General features: G+C 49.9%; 1 protein-coding gene across 2 annotated transcripts; it reads right to left on the reverse strand.

Annotated features, from left to right (window-relative positions):
- Positions 1 to 2092: 2092 nt before the first annotated feature.
- Positions 2093 to 16106, reverse strand: MVK (mevalonate kinase). 2 transcript variants are annotated; one of them, XM_083470983.1, is made up of 11 exons: positions 16094 to 16106; positions 15880 to 16024; positions 13076 to 13223; positions 12452 to 12605; positions 10980 to 11135; positions 10333 to 10436; positions 9470 to 9515; positions 6057 to 6147; positions 5530 to 5646; positions 4653 to 4806; positions 2093 to 4162 (listed from the first exon to the last, which is right to left on the reverse strand). In XM_083470983.1, the coding sequence occupies exons 2-11, from the start codon at positions 15949 to 15951 to the stop codon at positions 4011 to 4013; spliced, it is 1194 nt and encodes a 397-aa protein (XP_083327109.1). In that variant the 5' UTR covers positions 15952 to 16024; positions 16094 to 16106; the 3' UTR covers positions 2093 to 4010. The 2 variants fall into 2 exon arrangements, with proteins under 2 accessions (XP_083327109.1, XP_083327108.1); XM_083470982.1 differs by lacking the exon at positions 16094 to 16106 and having other exon boundaries at positions 15880 to 16038.
- Between the last annotated feature and the right edge of the window lie 25 nt (positions 16107 to 16131).

Below are 16131 nucleotides of genomic sequence, written 5' to 3' on the forward strand. Positions count from 1 at the left end.
TCTGGTGTCCAGCCAGGGCCCAACACCAGGGGCAGACCAAGGCATCTGACCTGACTGGGCCTTTAAAGCAGTATCAGACCCCTTGAAGCAGTCTCCCAAAGACTCCTTGGGGATGCACTTTGCCAAGGCTGTGAGAGCCGCTAGGAGACCCCCCACCCCAATTCCCCTCACAGAGCAACAGTTCCCAATGCTGCTCTCACAGGGAACTCTGGGAGTTGCAGCTGAGGGGAAAAGGGGATCTCAACAACTGGCAGAGCCCTTAACAAACTGCAGCTCCCAGAATTCACTGGGGGAAGCCATGGCTGCTTAAAGAGACATCATAGTGCTTAAAAGGTAGGGAGCAGATGTGGCCACAGATGAACGGTGGAGGCAGGGAGGGGAGATTATTACAGCTGCCTGTGCCAATGCCTGGACTTACCACTGCTGGAAAACAATCTGTGTGCGGATCAAAGCCCAGTTTGTGCATTGGAGCCTTTGTGCACCATTGAAGGGCAAGTTAACTCATAAGAAACATAAGAAGTGCCTGCTGTATCAGACCAAAGGGGGCCCACCTGGCCAACATCCTGCTCTCACCATGGTGGACCAGGGGATGCCCAGAAGCAGAACCTGAGGACGAGAACATCCTGCCCTCCTCTGGCTTCCAGCAACTGGCATTCAGAAGCACGGCTGCCTCCCACACTGGAGGCAGAGCAGAGCAACCCTGGCTGGTAGTCAACCAGCTACAAATCCACCCAACAAATCCACCTCATCCAGCCCACATTTTACCGGCTTCCTCTCAATAATACCATGGGGGCCTTTGTCAAAAGCTGTACTGAAATTAAAAAAAAATGAGATTTATCTGGCATGACTTGTTTTTTGAGGAACCCATGCTCAAATTACAGCTTCCTATTCTAAGTACTCACAGACCAACTGTTAACATATCTGTTCTAGGACCTTTCCTGGTATCGATGTCAAGTCCACCGGTCAACAGTTCCCTGGGTCTTCTCCTCCCTTTTTCAAGATGGCGGCAACATTTGCCTGCCTCCCATCTGCAAAAACCTCACTTGTTCTCCAAGAATTATCAGAGATTATTGGCAGAGGCTTTGAGATTACATCTACAAGCTCCCTTAGTCCCTCATCAACTCATCAGGCCCTGGAGATCTGAATTCATTTCAAGTAGTTAGGTGTTCCCTGACCAGCTCTCTTCCTATCTTGGGCTGCAGGCTCCTTCCTTACGTCAATTATTCTCTTATCCCCAGGTTGGGCATTGCTCTCCTTTTCGGTGAAGACAGAGGCAAAGCAGGTGTTGAGCAGTTCCGCCTTCTCTGTCACCCAACAGCATATCTCAGTCTTCTCCACGAAGAGGACCCACCACTTGTTTGCTCCTCTTCTTGCTTTGAACATAGGTTAAAAATAAGAAGTTTATTTGGCTCTCTTGCAAGGCTATGCTCATTCTGAGCTTCAGCCCGCCTGACATTCGTCCTGCAACTGTTGGCTACTTGTGTCTACTCCTCCTTTGTGATTCTCCACAATCTCAGCTCATCTGTAAGCTCCTTAGGCAGCCACACCGGTTTCCTTAAATGCCTCCCACTTTTCTTTCTCGCTGGAATTGCCTGCATTTGGACACCCAATATTTCTCCTTTTAGAAACTCCCATCCATCTTGGACTCCCTTCTGAGTATTTCTGACCGTGGGATCTCACCCTGTAGCTCCTTAAGTTTTTGAAACTGGCCTTCTTAAAGTCCGGAGTGAGTGCATGTTTGACTACAATCAGCTTTCCCTTGCCACTGTATCATGAAACCCAGGAGGACATGATCACTTCCTTCCAAGCTTCCCAGGACTTCCACTTCATGGATCGGTTCCTCTCTGTGGGCGAGGACCGGGTCCAAGACAGAGGACCCCCGGGGTGCTTCTTCCATCTTCTGGGAAGTGAGTGTAACCTGTCACAGACCCGTCTCTTTATCTGGGCAAAAAGCTATGGGGCAGCAGGGCAGAGCCCACCTGCTGCAGATCCCTGTCTGGATGGTGTTTGTTTCCTCCCCATTGTTTTTTGCTGGGCAGGTTATTCCCCCCCCCCAATACAAACAACCCACAAACTAACAAAATAGTCACCATTTCAAATTACAATGGATAGCTCTGCAGTGTTTTATTTTTCATTCTCCACTGCAGGAACATACCAGAATCAAAACTGTCTCTTCAAAGTGTGCCCTCAACTTGCAGAGTCTCCCCTCCCTTCAAAAAGAACCATATATTAGTTGATTAATCTATTCATTAAAGGAGGGGGGCAACCCCCTCAGGTGTCACTGGAATCAATTCCCCATCATCCTCTGCAGCATGCATGGCCAGTGGACAGGGATGTTAATGAGAGTTGTAGTCCAGCAATATTTGGAGAAAACTCACCACAGGCCCCCCAGATCAAAACTTGCAGCCCTGGTGAGTGTTCACACACACATATGCATACACGCCCACAGGTAACTTGCGTCTTCCACGGGGGCTACATTTCTGGGATGGTGGATATTTGCAAAAAAGCACATTCTCAAACCAGCCCCTTGAACTGCCCCTGTGCAGGTTGTCTCCTCCAAGCAGGGCTTTTAAGCTCTCTGCCTTGCTCACCAGACTCTGGGAAGGTCTTGCGAGGTCTCGGATGGTACCATGAAATCTCACAAGAGCCTCCCAGAACAAGGCAGAGAATTTAAAAGCTATTTTCGGGCCAGGAAAACCCTGTGCAAAAAGAACTTTTAACCTCTCTCTCTTCCGTGACTTTAATTGTAGCAATTTCAACTGGCCAGCCTGCAACCACATAAAGTTGAAATCGCACATGGTAAATCTGTGTAAGTTGCAATTTACCTCTCTCTTTCTCTTTCTGTGTGTACACATCCTTAGGAAGCAATACAGAACCAACAGACTAAGGAGGTCACTCCCCCCCCCCATTCCATTTCAAACTGCCGGACATTTTGTTAGGAACAAGGGCACCTCCTCCTCCTCCTCCACCCCACCCATCAAGCTTTTGTGCCTAGGACCAAGGTGGGGGGACCTGTGGGTCTCCTCGAGGCCTTGCTGGACTCCCAACTCCCAGCATCCCTGAGTGTGCAGGGTCCTGCTGGCTGCCGGGAGCTGGGAGTCCACAGGGCTGTCTACCTGAGACAGCTGACTCTTCCAGAGACCAGGCAATCAGATCTCCCAATGCCAAGTAAGGCTGGGAAATTGAGCCAAAGTCTGGGAAAGTTATGGGAAATGCTGAAACCAATGGAAGACGGAAGTAGTGCCGACAAGTACGGAGGAGAGAATGCTGGCTCCTTTTGGTCCCGCAAGGCATTCATGGTTGGGCCCCCAATTCCCCCTTCCTCAGAAGAGCTGCAAAGCTGCGATTTGGGGCGAGTGGAGCTTGAGCCTTCTTCTGCCAACTGAGGTCCCAGTGCACATATCAACTGCATTTTGGGGGGCGGGAGAACAGCTAGGAAGGGGGCTGCGGGGGGGGGGGGAGTGATGGATTGAGCCTCCCCAAAAGTTGTCACTTGTCCCTTGCAAAAAGACAGAACAAAATCAACCCCCCCACCCGCTTTACAAACAAGTGCTTCCCCAACTCCACATATGCCAGAGCGCATGTAGTTCCAGCCCCCCTGCAAGGGAATATGAGAGAAGCTCCACCTTATCCGCACAGGGGAGCAAAGCAGCCGTGCCCTGGCAAAGTCTCAACAGGGTGGAAAAGGACTTCCCTGCTGAAGTTAGGAGGACAGAAGAGAGTCAAGCAGAAGACAGCCAGCACCCAGCACCCTTAGCACCCAGTGACAGCCCTTCCAAGCTGCGTAACCAGGCCCAGCAAAGCAACTTGTGGGGACACCACCGCTTCCAGCAAACAGGCCCTGCACTGCATTCTCCAGGGTCCAATAGGCCAAGTAAACCCAAAATCTCCCGGGGTCCCACAATTTTGAGCGAGGCCTCTGCGGTCAAATCTGAGCAACGGCTGAGGGTGATGAACTCGCGGCACCAGGAACCAATTCTCAGCAGGAAGAGGAGCCTCTGCCATCGCCTTTACACCCCGCTAAGAACCGCCTGCACTTCTGCTTTCAGGGAAGAGGGCGAGTGCACACACACACCCGGGGCCCCAATGTCCGTCTCCCAGCACTCGAACCCACAGGCGTCCAGGTCTTGGGTGGCAGCTGCCACTATTGTAGGAGGAGTGTCTGCCAAGAAAAGGCACAGAATCAGGCGTTATGGCTGGGCTAGAGACACAAAATCAGAGGACTGTACAGCTGGGAGGAACTCGAGCCAGTGTTGTCGACTCTGACTGGCAGCAGCTCTCCAGAGCCTCAACCTGTAAAAGGTCAGGGCGAGAGATAGCTGGTAGTGGACTTTGGACCAGCAAAGCAGAACTTCCACCACTCAGCACAGGAGTCCTTATTAAAGACTTGCTTTCTTCACTTATCTCACTCTGGAAAGCGCTGTGCACATCAATGAAGCTGCATCAAGGACACCACCCCTGTAAAGTAGGCCACTGTGGTTATCCCCATGTAACAGATGAGAAAACAGCATGAGGGTCATCCCTAAGGGCAGCCTTGTGACTCCACAACCGAGGGCAAGACTCCCTGGCCCACACTCGGGCTTATGCACTCCCCAGATGAAAGTTTGTAAGCAAATAAATAAGTGTCCCCAGGATGCGCAGCATCTCCTGACCTGGCCGTAGCAAAGTGATGGCGCAGCCGCCTCCCCCTGCGCCCGTCAGCTTGCTGTGCAGCCCGTGAGAGGCGGTGACTTGGCAGACTCTGTCCAGGGAGGAATGGCCAACTCCAATCACATCCAGGTGGTGCTGGTTAATGTCAATGAGTTCCTGTTCAGAAGGAGAAAGAGACCAGCACATTGTTGACCTGTGGAACTTGCTGCCACAGGAGGCAGGGATGGCCACCAACATGAATAGCTTTAAAAGAGGAATGGACAAATTCACATGAGGTCTATGCTCTGCCTCCGCAGTCAGAGGCAGCAGTGCTTCTGCAGATCCGTTTCTCGAGGCCACAGAAAGGGAGAGTTCTGCTTGTGGGCTTCCCTTCAGAGCATCTGGCTGGCGACTGTAAGAACAGTAGGCTGGGCTACATGGCCCCCTGGGCTGATCCAGTAGGATCTTCTTCTGGCCTTACATTAACATGGGAAGTGGGAGGGGACAGGATTTGGCCAACAGCAAGATCCCACCCACGGGGCCAGCCCCAAACATGGCACAGCCAGAGGTGGAACCCAAGATGGTGACACCCTTGCCAACATCCCATGCTCAGCAGCTGACCAGACGAGTGGCTGAATCTGACTCCCGGGCTGGGGCACCACCCTTGCCCACTGCACCCAAGGGAGGGTGGCAGGCTACCTGAAGGGACATTAGGACACGGGGAAGACACAGCTGGCTCAGGTTGCTTCGCTGTGACCGCTCTGCACCTGCAGCCTCACTCTGTAGTCACACGCACTGGATTTAGCAAGCTGGAACTGCCCCATCTGCTTTTGCCTCTTCCCGGTGATGTCCTGCCTCTCCTGGCTGGTTTCAAAGAGGAGGAAACAAAGGGCTCCTTACCTCCAGCACAAGGTAGTGCTCCTGAGATGGATGATCGGCCATTGCTTTGAGGACATCTTCGCACTCCTGGGAAATGGCGTCAATCGAAGCCAGCACCGGCTCCATTATGGCAGGAAACTGCAGGAGGAAAAAAGGGATTTCCTGCACCTAAGAATGGCACACCACTCCAAACCTCCCTCCAGTTTAACTGACAACCACACTTTGGAGTTCAGTTTTCTCATGCAGCCGGCATTTAACCAGTTTTCCAACCAAGATATCATGGGGGGACTCAGAGTCCCAATTAATGGAAGGGCAGTTATTTTATTTATTGTATTTATATCCCAGCTTTCTTCCATCAAGGAGCACCCAATAGATAGATCTTCCCCTCATTTCTAGCCGTCCACAACAACCCTGCAAGGTAGGTTAGGCTGAGAGGCAGTGACTGGCCCAAGGTCATGGCCAAGTGGGACTTGAACCCTGGTCTCCCAGGCCTAGTAATCCAACACTCTAACAACTAGGCCATACTGGTTTTGTATCAGAAGCAATACCTTCAGCACCTTGTCTTTAACCCCTGCAACCAGGACCTTGGTGCTCCGAGGGACCTTGGTGTTGGTCAATAAAATCCGTAGAGTGGGGACTCTAAGAAAAAAAGGAGAACAGAGTCAAAAAATGTTGTCTCCTCTCCAACGTGGGCAAGCAAGCCAATTCACTCCATGTTTTTCCACTTCACTTTAATCCTTCGCAAGTGAAGGAGACGCCAAATGTTGTGAAGGAGCAGGAACTATGGGTGGTTCCCAGCCCCGGGGGCTGTGCTCTGCCCTCCCCCCCATCGGAGGCAGCCATGTTTCTGAATCCCAGTTGCTGGGATCCTCTGGAGGGGAGATCTGCTCTTGTGCTTGGACCCCACTTGTGGGTTTCCCATGTTGGGCATCTGGTTGGCCACGGTGAGAACAGGAGGCTGGACTGGGTGGGCCATTGGCCGGATCCAGCAGACCCTTCTGTTCTTATAGAGTGGCTGGGGCCACCCAGCCAGATGGGTAGGGTAGAAATAACACCCTTATATTAAGTATTTTTACTATTATTATTATTATTATTATTATTATTATTATTATTATTATTAGGTTGCCCATCTTCTCTAGGGTATTCCTAGGCTCTCCCTCCAAGATGCCAGGGTAGAAAGGGGGGAAAGGCCTGAGCTCAGGGTAGGGAGGGCATCTGCCTGGCAAGAAGGTCTGAGGCCCAATCCCTGACTTCATCCCCAAACAGGGCTGGGAGAGACTCTCTGCCTGAAACCCCAGAGAGCCGCTGCCAATCAGTGCAGACATCACTGAGCTAGGTCAACCAAATCAGGCAGCTTCCCCCGTTACAACTCTGCCTTAAAGGTTTGTAGAAATACACACTAGTTGAGCTACTGGAGCCTCCTCTTCTGAGCCTGGTGGGGTGTATCCTGCCAGGCAGTGCCTCTCAAGGAAGGAGGGGTCCCTGCAGCCCCACCAACGGACTGAGCCCCTTCTGCAGGCTCAGAGCCAGGACCAGCCCCCCCCCCGATGCCAGTCACTTTTGTTCATATGACCACTGCGCAGCCATTAAGGACTTCACACCAGACAGGGACCTCGACCCAAAAGCTTAAACGTCATTAGGAGCCACGGTGTGGTTAGAATTACCTCAGCGTGCCGCCAGAGGCCATTTAGCTGCCTGACAAAGGGCCTGTGTCTTGTGAACCAAAATAACTTTGCTTTCTAATACCATCTGCGATAATGAACCAGCGCCTGATGTTAGCGGCTAATAGAGCAATTTCACGCCCCACGAAAGATTTTAATGGCGTCTGATTATGGTTCATTGGCAGAAGGGATCCGGGTGGCCAAGGACTGAAAAAGAAACCCCTTGCATTCTGTCCTCAAACCCTTTGTAATTTTAAGCAAGCAAGTTATTCCTTAAATGCCACTTGTTTGCAAAAAGTCAGAGCACCTATAAGCATCTGGCAAGGCTGAGGAATTAATATCGATCCTTTGTGTGTGGAGGTTTTTTAGGTGCCAGAGAGGGAAACGAACTCAGAGCTGCATAGTGATGTGAGGTGAGAATATTCTCCAGAATATTCTCTGCTAGAAAATTCTCCAGAGAATATTCTCTGCTAGAAAATTCTCCAGAGAATATTCTCTGCTAGAAAATTCTCCAGAGAATATTCTCCACAAACTGTAAATTCTAATGTAAGAACCAGTTTTACAACCCACATTTTAAAAATCTAGTAAATAATCAGTCAAGCTGTGAAATTGTCAGTGTAAGCAATGAATAATGATTTTTTTGATCGTTACATTACTGGGCATTGCGTCATTCACCATTGGGAGTTCTGAAATGTGAGCTACAGAAAACTTTTTGTTTTTTTAAAGCTTCATCATTTAATTTGATGAACATTTGAATTCGTATGTATTTCAACTATATAATAGCCTTTTTTCTATTTTGGTGTGACCTTATTCTTAGCAATTCTATACCCTTGGCCATACAGTGTGATTTATTTTTTTTACAGAAAGTAGCTTTAATGTACCTTCAATACACTTAAAGTACCTAGGCCTATACAATTATGTGTAACAGCATGTGAGGTGGCCTTGATTTAAACAGTTGACATTTCTATAGTTTTATTTAGTGCCAGTAACTGATTTTTGCAGTGCTATTCAAAGGTACAAGGTGCCATTTACCAGAGATTGATATACTAAAATATATTATCATATAATGATAATATATTTAATGTTAATGGCTTCTTTTTTATATGTATGCATATAGTTTTGTTTATCAAGCTGTGTTTTAGTCACCAAAACAGTTATTAAGTGTGAGAGCTATTAGACGCACAAGATAGCCTATTACTGAAATTACTTGTATCAAACCTTAACATGCCAATTGTATTTTTTTGACTTGTCCTATAACATGTGCATGTTCTGTTGGAAGAATGATATATGATTCAACTACCGAGTTTCTATATACCAAACCTTAACATGACAATTACTGGTGCTTCAACTTTAACTATAAAACACGTTTTACTTTTTAATTTGATACTTGCAAGTGACAAGTAGACTTGTGCTTACATATTTTCACTGTGGCTCCTTTGCCAAACAACAAGTTTCCCTATATGTCAACACTGCTGACCAGTAAGAAAGTTTTCTGTAGTTTTGGGTTACCATCTGAACAAGTTTACCCATGAATAAACATGTATATTAACTAATTATATATGCAATGCACGGAAATGAATATTCTCCTATTGTAAATGGGAATTCTCTAATATTCTCATTAACCAAGAATATTCTTGAGAATATTCTCCAAAAGATTATTCTCGAATTTAACATCACTAGAGCTGCATCACCTTATTCAATGTCCCTCCCACAAAAAGGGGATGAAAGCAGAATCATCAAACATCAAGGCCAGAAGAGCCCTGCTGCTGGGTCTGGCCAGTGGTGGCCCCCTTGTCCCCCCTCCTGTTCTCACAATGGGCAGCCAGACGCCTGTTGGGAGTCTGCAAGCAGCACCTGAAGGCCACAGGACTCTGCTCACCTGCCCGGCCGGGAATCAGAGGTGTAACACCTTCGAAGGTGGAGGGTGAACACAGCCATCGTGGCCAGGAGCCCCCGAGAGCCTTTGCCTCCTCCTGCATGAATTTCTCTTTTGCAGCCATCTCATGCGGAGGCCATCGCGAAGAGCTTTCAACTATTTATTTCAAAGAGCTGGTGGGGGTGGGGGTGGAGTGTCCCTGTAAGTTCACCACGTCTCTCACCCCACCCCATGCAGACAGCCCAGGGGTAGAGCAACCCCCAAGAGGTGGCTTGTCCGGCATCTGTGTGAAGACCTCCTCACCCCCGGCAAATATAGTCTGAAGCCCGTCAGCCTTCCCACAGAGCAGCTCATTAACCACATTCATCACACTAAAAGTAGTTTTTATGCAGCATAAACATTAACGCTCAGAGTGAACTTTTACCTTTTTAACGGCAAGATTTTTCCTGACTGGTATCTCAAAGCTCCACCTAAAAGTTTCCACGGAGGGGAAGAAGAAGAGCCTTAACACTGGAACACTGTTTCAGAAGATGTCTTGTTTTCCATGATCTGGCACAAAGAACTCAATTCACAATGAACAATACAGAGCAACGTTGAGTCACTCCTTTGTCATAAAGCAAGGGAGAGAAGGAAAGGAATTCTGAATATTTGAAGAAAGATAACTACAGATAGTTCCAAAGGGGCAGCTCCATCTAGGACGTGAGGGAGACCCCAGCGTGTGATGCAGGACGCACGCCCCCCCCCCAATGGCTTCTAGAAGCGTAGCAGATGGAGACTGTGGTGATACCAGTGGAATTAAAATCCAGCAAGCCATTCAATGCTGTCACTTGTGAACTGAGCTGGGGGGAAATATTAAATGTCATGGATGCTTTATTTGAGATTCCTGCACTGCAGGGGGTTGGACTGGATGACCCTCAGGGTACCTTCCAACTCTGTGATTCTATGGTTTACACAGCGCGTAGCTCAACTACGGAACTCACTCCCACAGGAGGCAGTGATGGTCTTGGAAGCTTTAAAAGAGGACCAGACAAATTCATGGAGCAGGCTAGAGGTGGCTCCTAGGCATGGTGGCTCTGCCATCTGCCTCCTCAGCTGCAGGCAGCAAAGCTTCTGAATACCAGTTGCCAGAAACCACAGCGAGGGCTCTTGGGCTCAGGTCCTGCAGGCAGGTCCCACTTGGGGCCTCTGGCTGGCCGCTGTGAGAACAGGTTGCTGGACTACATGCCCCGCCTTAGGCCTGATCCAGAAGCCTCTTCTCGTGTTAAATCAAAGAGAGAAAGCACTTACCCCAGGTCCCCACGGCGTTATCCACTCCAGAGGGGTTCCCATGGATCACCTGCTCTCCTCGGAAGGCCCACCTGTTGATTAAGTCCAGCTCATCCTCAGCCCACCTGGAAGGCAGAAAACAGCCTCACACCATGCCAGAGAGTCTGTCCATGCAGACCAGTATTGCCTATTGTGGTTGTTAAGTGGTGGCCTGGGACCTGGGACGATGGGGTTCAAATCCCCACTCAGCCACGAAGCTCGCGGGCTGACCTTGGGGGCCGGTCCCTGCCTCTCAGCCTGACCTACCTTGCAGGGTTGCTGTGAGGGGAGGGAGAGGACCTTGAGCTCCTTGGAGGAAAGGTGTGATATAAATTTAATAAATAATAATGTTGGCTGGTTGTATTTGGAAGCAGTTCTTCCAGGTTCTTATACTTAGGCAAAGAAAAATATCTATTGATATCTATTTGTTTCTGTTTGCGACAGATAACTGAACAGATAAAATAGCTGAATGAGGTAGAAGTGAATCCATCAGCATTTCACGCCCCCCCCCCCCGGTTGGATGGCCATCTCTCAGACGAGATGCTTGCACTGCAGGTAGTTGAACCAGAGGACCCTTCCGCCTCTACAGCTCTGTGATTCTACGATGCCCAGCTCTCTGGGGCTCCTACCTGGCTACAGACTGGCCCTCGCCCAGAGGGTAGCTGATGATCCCACACCCAGAAAGCAAAGCCCCTGCGAGGCAGACGGAATAAGCAGCGCTGGAACCTAACCCAGCACCTGTGGGCAGCTCAGACCACACCAGGATGTCCATGCTTGGAAGGACCCTGAAAGACACAACATTACAAAAATAAAAAGTAAATCACCTGTCATTCCATCATTTACTGAGCAGGACCAACACGGAAGAACTGGAATGAGTTGCATTATCCTGTCACACAGACAATAGAGCAAATCTGTTTGCTCTGGCTCTGGTGATCATAGGAAGCTGGCAACAGAGGAGGCTCGCTGGTACTGAGCCAGACCCTGGGGTCCACCTAGCCTAGTATTGTCTACAAGGACTGGCAGCAACAGCTGTATCCAGGATGCTGCAGGGGATGGAACCTGGGGCCTTCTGAATGCAGCGCAGATGCTATCCCACTGAGCAGCTCCTGAAGCAAGGGGGTCACCTTGCAAGGATACCCAGCCAGGCCATTACTGGACCTTATGATGTCAGATGATAAACCAGCTGCTTTACCACCTGTCCATCATCAGGCATCATAACAAGTTTGCCAACCCTATACCAAGTGCTGAGCATAGGTACTTCAAAGCTGCTTTCTGCAGGTATTGGCTGCTCCAGGAGAGCTGGTCACTGCCAACAATCTGGGGAGCGGTGACTTCCAGGTGGCTTTTGGCAGGTTTTGCAATAGATCCAGCCCTGTCTCTATCTACAACTCACACCTTATGTCAACTATGATGCTAGGTGGGGGGGGGCAGGGAGTGTGGCTTGGGGAAAACAGCCTCCTAGGCCAAACTGGGACCTGTGCTGTGTCCCAATTTGGTCTGTGGGTCAGCGGCTCCCCACCTCACCCCCAAATGAGCTACAGCTTCCAACTATTTTATTATTATTATTGAATGTGTATACAGTACTACCCTTCACCTGAAAATCACAGGGCAGTTTACAGCATACACTTCACTGCAGAGAGCCAGGATTCAGAATTGAGAGAGCCACACCACGAAAGGGTTGTGGTGGAGTTCTTCAAAAGACACAGCATTGTGGTGTTTAAGGGAACTTTACTCGGGCAGAACGGCCCCCACTGGGGAACCCACCCACATGCGTACAAATTATGTCCCATTCTCTGATGAAAAGCATGCCTGCTTTAACAGAGCTGGAGGCCTGATTCTGCAAGAAGATCAGGATGCCTCTCTTTACAGGACTTGCTCAATGTGAGCTTTTCCTTGACACATTCTTAACACAGTCTGCGTGAGCAGTTTCTCCTAACCATATCATTTCAGGCACTCTTGCTTTGCATCTCTTCTCTTTTAGGCCCTTCAGTCAAGGCACACACTATAATTCCCACTACAGGGCTCTCTGGGAGAGAAATATCAATGCATTAAATCACAGGTGAAGCAGCGACAAGTGGAGGGAGGTGCCCAAGAGCCTTACCCGCATTTGGACGCAACGGACAAGTACAAGTAGAGGAAGGCCACGACGGCCAGGCTGTGTGTGGCTGCAGCCACTCCCCCCTCTGCAGCCCCCACAAACTCCTTCAGCTTCTCCACTTGTTCTGGGCTGGGGGGCTGAGAGTCAATCAGGCCAGCTGGAGAAAGAGCCAATGGAGAGGAAGGCATCTTAATGGTCCATGACGGACCCACCAGACACGTTTTGCTTTATTCCAGGATGGACATCAGAGAAACGCCTTTACTAGGTCAACCACAGGAACCCAGGAAGCTATCTCATCCCAAGTCAGAGCCTTGCTCCATCGAGCTCAGGGCTGGCAGGACTGGCAACGGCGTTTCGGGCAGAGGACATTCCCAGCCTGACCTGGAGATTCGGCCTGGTACCTTCTGCGTGCAAAGTCAACGCTCTGCCATTGCGCTCCTGCCCCTCTGCTGTGCTTCACAGCCCCAGGCAGCCCACACAGGATGCCTGGAGATTGGGCAGGGGAACCCTCATCTCAGGCCTCCCCGGAACGGATCTCCCAAAGCAGCTGTGGCTCTCTGCAGATTGAAGCAAAGAACAGGAGTCTCCCCCCCCCCCAACACACACCCAAGCACCCAGAGTGCTCACCAGGGAACGCTGCCAGTAAGGGCTCCAGCTCAGATGTTTCCCAGTGTAACCTGGTCCCAATATTTGGCAGATGTATCAAGACCTTCCCATCATTCCGAAGGGTCATCTGAAGGAATGTCCTCAGGTTCAAAGCCACGGCCAGGGCAAGCTAGAATTGCAGAATTGTGGAGTTGGAAGGGGCTCTGAGGGTCATCTAGTCCAACCCCCTGCTATGCAGGAGTCACACACACCTTCAACAGGGAAGGCGCCACACACAGAGATCGGCATGGGGAGGCCTTTTTCTAAAACCCCAGCACAGAGAACTTCAGGTGCCCTCCAGATCCCGCCCCCCTGCTCCTTGGGACTCTCCCCAGGACACAACCCTTACCAGGCCTGGTTTGCACTCTTCCTTGAGAGTGTCTTCCAGGCTGGAATGGGTCTGTGAACGCAGACCAACTTGGCCCCTTGCTTGACCCCGGGGAGGATGTGTGAGTGTGTGGAATCTAGGCAGCGTTGCTCCACCCATTTTCCTCTGGCTCCGCCCACCACTGGCCCCAGGAAGCCTGCCTGGGTTAGGGGACAGGGGAGAAGCCTGCCTAGAAGGGAGCCTGCACCTGTGGCTGACAAAGGTTCTCCCCCCCCCCCCGCCCTGAGAGGAAACATTGCCAAGTGCATTTTGCGGGTACAGGGAGAAAAAGAAACAACCACTCTCAATACGGATTTAACTCTTGCAAAAAAATGAATATTAACGTTCCCCACAATGTTACAATTCCCAGTGGGGTAGTCATGCTAGACTTGCACAGGAGAAATAAATGTGTCTTGTGGTGCCTTAAAAACAAGCAGATTTGCTATGGCAGAAGTTTTTGTGGACTAAGGTCCACTACCAATACGTTATCACCGTGGTCTTGTGAATGTTAATAGCCTAATTATCACTGTCTGCACTTGTCTGCATTTTATTTCCTCCCAGCTTCACTAATCTACACACAAACATACCCCTGCAGCTCAGGAAAACACTCCATGCCTCTGATGAAGTGGACTGTAGTCTAGAAAAGCTGGTGCCATAAAAAGCTTCTTCGTTTTTACAGGGCCTTTCCAGTGGTGGCTCCCCGACTGTGGAATGCCCACCATTATTAGATTTAAGGAGGAATTTGGAAACATTTTTCTTTACTTGGGCATTTGATGGCTGAAGAATTCTCGAGATCTTTGGACGGAAGCATGAAGGAAGGTGCTGGACTCTCCTTCCTTGGAGGTTCTTAAACAGGGGTTGGCTGGCCATCTGTCATGGATGCTTTAGCTGAGATTCCTGCATTGCAGGGGGTTGGACTAGATGACCCTTAGGGATCCCTTCCAACTCTACAATTCTGATTTTAACTGGTTTGAGATTTTTTCTTTTAATAAGCAAATGGCATGTAAATGTTATGAAATAAATAAACTGTAACTGCTTTTAGGCATTCTTTATTGTAATTTTTAAAATATATTTTTAGAATGTTTCTGCTTTTCGTTTTTAAATTGTGTACCTGTTTGTCACCCTGGACTCCTTGGGGAGGAAGGGCGGGGTAGACATTCATTAAATAATAATTATCAATCATCGTAACATGTTGGGAAACGGAGTTGAAGATCTTCACCTGAGGCTGTTTGTGGAGTGCCTCACATCATGCGTCATATTCCCTGGAGAGGCTTGGCTCACGCCTCCTTCCATGTCTCTTCAGCACTGGGCAAAGGCCTTCTTGTTTTTCAGGTTTTCTGTTGGGCAATTCTAACTACATCTTCTCAGAAGTAAATCCTATTTAATTCAATGGGGCTTCCTCTCTAGTGGATGGGGTTCTGATGGGCAACCTAAATCTGAATTCATCCCCATCCAATCATGTTATGCTGTTTTTACACATCACTCCTCTGGGATTGCTTTTATTCTGTGCACTGTTTGTATTATTTGTTATATTAAAGTGCCTCCTACAATGCAGTTTCAGAATTTATAAGTAGTATAAAAACACACACAAAATAAAACTTAAGACTGTCCAATACTTAAACCCTCACAAAGCCCTGAAAAATCAACAACACAAAGGGCCGGTTGCAAAAATGGCAAAAATCAATAGCCCACCAAATGCCTGGGAACAGAGGAAGTCTTAACCTGCTGCCAAAAAGGTTAGTGTCAGAGTCAGTGCCAGCAGACCTTGCTTGGGAGGGTGCTGCAAAGATGGGGGCCTGCAACCGCTTCCCCCCTGTTGCCCCCCCCTGAAACTCCCTCTTGAAAGCAGGGCCTGGGATGAAGACTTTGGAGTCCAGGGAGACTGAGGGCAGCAGAGGAGTTCCGGCAGCTAACTGCGGTCCCAAGCCAAATTAGGCTTTGCAATACGTATAGCCATTGCTTACTTTTTATTTATTTCATAAAATTTATATACCACTTGTTTGTAAAACATAAAAATAAAGCAGTTTATAAAAGGAAAGAGAAATAGAATTATCATCAGTAAAAACAGTTTAAAACAACTATTTAAAACATTCAAAAATAGCTAAAATCAATGATAAGTGAAAACACACGCCAACATTCTGCATCTCTGCGCAGGGCTGTCCCACAAAACATGTTTTTAGCAGACCTCGAAAAGAGCGCAGCGAAGACGGGGAAAGAGCAGGCGGGGAGGGCCGGGGGGGAGAAGCCGAGGGCCACCTTCGGGGCCAGAAGGCGATCCGGCGGGGAAACCGGGCCCCAGCGGATACTAGAAAGGCCTTGAAAGTGGTCCCGGCTGGCGAGGTCAGCCCTCCGGCTGCAGCCTCTGCCCGAGGGAGGCCCCGATCCGGGCGCCCCTTTCGCCCCCACCCCCCGCGCTCACCTTGCCGTGGACGACGGCGTGCTCCCCGTGCAGGATCACCTTCCCCGGAGCAGAGACCACCCAGCGGCGCATCTCCTCCCGGCCGGGGCCCCGCAGCCCCTCGGAGCAGCCCGCGACCACGAGTCCCGCCAGCCCCGCGCCGCGCCTTGGCCCCGCCCCGCCCCCGGAAGCGCCGCCCTCATCCTCCGGGGGCGGGGCGGGGCGGGGGGGAGGCGCGGCTTGGCCCCGCCCCCGGAAGCGCCGCCTTCATCC

This window comes from Podarcis liolepis (assembly GCF_965112155.1).
Source record: "Podarcis liolepis genome assembly, chromosome: 13".
NCBI lineage: Eukaryota > Metazoa > Chordata > Lepidosauria > Squamata > Lacertidae > Podarcis > Podarcis liolepis.